The sequence below is a fragment of the Nanorana parkeri genome, unplaced genomic scaffold, assembly GCF_000935625.1.
Source record: "Nanorana parkeri isolate BGI_ZX_2015 unplaced genomic scaffold, ASM93562v1 scaffold748, whole genome shotgun sequence".
Classification (NCBI taxonomy): Eukaryota; Metazoa; Chordata; class Amphibia; order Anura; family Dicroglossidae; genus Nanorana; species Nanorana parkeri.
The window spans coordinates 287,953-289,477 of record NW_017307016.1 but is presented as its reverse complement, the minus strand read 5'-3'; the positions used below and the strand labels follow the sequence as shown (position 1 = coordinate 289,477).

Genomic DNA, 1,525 nt, shown 5'->3' with positions numbered 1-1,525 from the left:
TACAGGTGAAACTCGAATAATTAGAATATCGTGCAAAAGTAATGGCAGTAAGTGCTGCAAAAGGGGCCCAAACCAAGTACTGAGTACATATGCATGCTTGTACTTCTCAGAGGTCCGATATTGTTCTATGTACAATCCTTGTTTTATTGATTGCATGTAATAATCTACTTTTTTGAGGTTGTGGATTTGGTGTTCTTGGGGTTTTCATGAGCTGTAAGCCATAATCATCACAATGATGACAAATCACGGCTTGAACTATCTTGCTTTGCATGTAATGAGTCTCTCTCATATATTAGTTTCACCTTTTAAGTTGCATTAGTGAAATAAATGAACTTTGCACGATATTCTAATTATTCGAGTTTCACCTGTAGATATATATATACAGCCGAATATTATAGAGACATTTATTCCAAGCTGCATGCAGCTGTTTCAGGCTCGCACTGTACTGTAGCTCTGCCATCATTTAAGCTCATGCTCCCAGCTGATTGGAGAGTTCTAGGTCTAGCAGGGGCCATGTCGGACCTCTACAGAGAGGCCACTGCTTCCAGAGAAGGGCCCTTCTCTGCAGGATGCTGGCAGGGGACGGGCTTTTCTACTCAGGCTTCTGAAGAAAATGAACTGTAAGACTTTATACAGCTTTTGTAACAATTTTTCTCCCCACCAGGAGGAGGCGGGACTACCTGAAACTGGATATAGCCCAGCTGCTGTCCAATGAGGGAATTGACTCAAATCTGCTAATGCCCCATAACACAGACCCCGCCCACCTACCCGGCTCAGGGCAGAACTCGGGACAGCTTCTTCCAACTTACTTACCATTGGAGGTAACAGTTATCAGAGCTTTCAGAGAATCTAAGTGTCTTATTGTAGTGGCACAGCAGCATCTTAGGAAGCAGCATGCGTTAGGAGGACCTCCCCCCATCCCTGTGCTTAGTTCTTTGGTGTCTACACACCTGCTGTACCCATTATGAGGGGCTCCCACCATCCCTATGCTGAGTTCCCGGGTCTGTACCCCCGCTGTGCCCATTATGAGGGGCTCCCACTATCCCTGTGCTGAGTTCCCGGGTCTGTACACCCGCTGTGCCCATTATGAGGAGTTCCCACCATCCCTGAGCTGAGTTCCCGGGTCTGTACACCCGCTGTGCCCATTATGAGGAGCTCCCACCATCCCTGTGCTGAGTTCCCGGGTCTGTACACCCGCTGTGCCCATTATGAGGGGCTCCCCCCATCCCTGTGCTGAATCCCCGGGTCTGTACACCCACTGTGCCCATTATGAGGGGCCCCCACCATCCCTGTGCTGAGTTCCCGGGTCTGTGACTTGAGTGAAGGGTTGAGCAGGAACACACAAAGAATGATGGGGAAGCTCAAAACTCAAGGTGGACTCAAGGAGCAGAGTCTGGAGTTAGGGGAGAGAGATCTCACTGTTGGAGACATGAAAGACTTGAGGGCAGGGCCGGATTTACTCTCTCTGCTGCCCAAGGCCAGGTTCCTCAATGCGCCCCTCTACCTGCCAATCCCCCCACCCCCC

At 49.6% G+C, this 1,525-nt stretch overlaps 1 protein-coding gene across 1 annotated transcript in view; it reads left to right on the top strand.

Moving 5' to 3' along the window:
- Positions 1–1,525, top strand: part of DNAH1 (dynein axonemal heavy chain 1) — an 85,920-nt gene that overhangs the window by 8,330 nt on the left and 76,065 nt on the right. Inside the window, 1 exon segment of the mRNA XM_018564373.1 lies at positions 665–821. Within this exon segment, the coding sequence (XP_018419875.1) occupies positions 665–821 (157 nt within the window).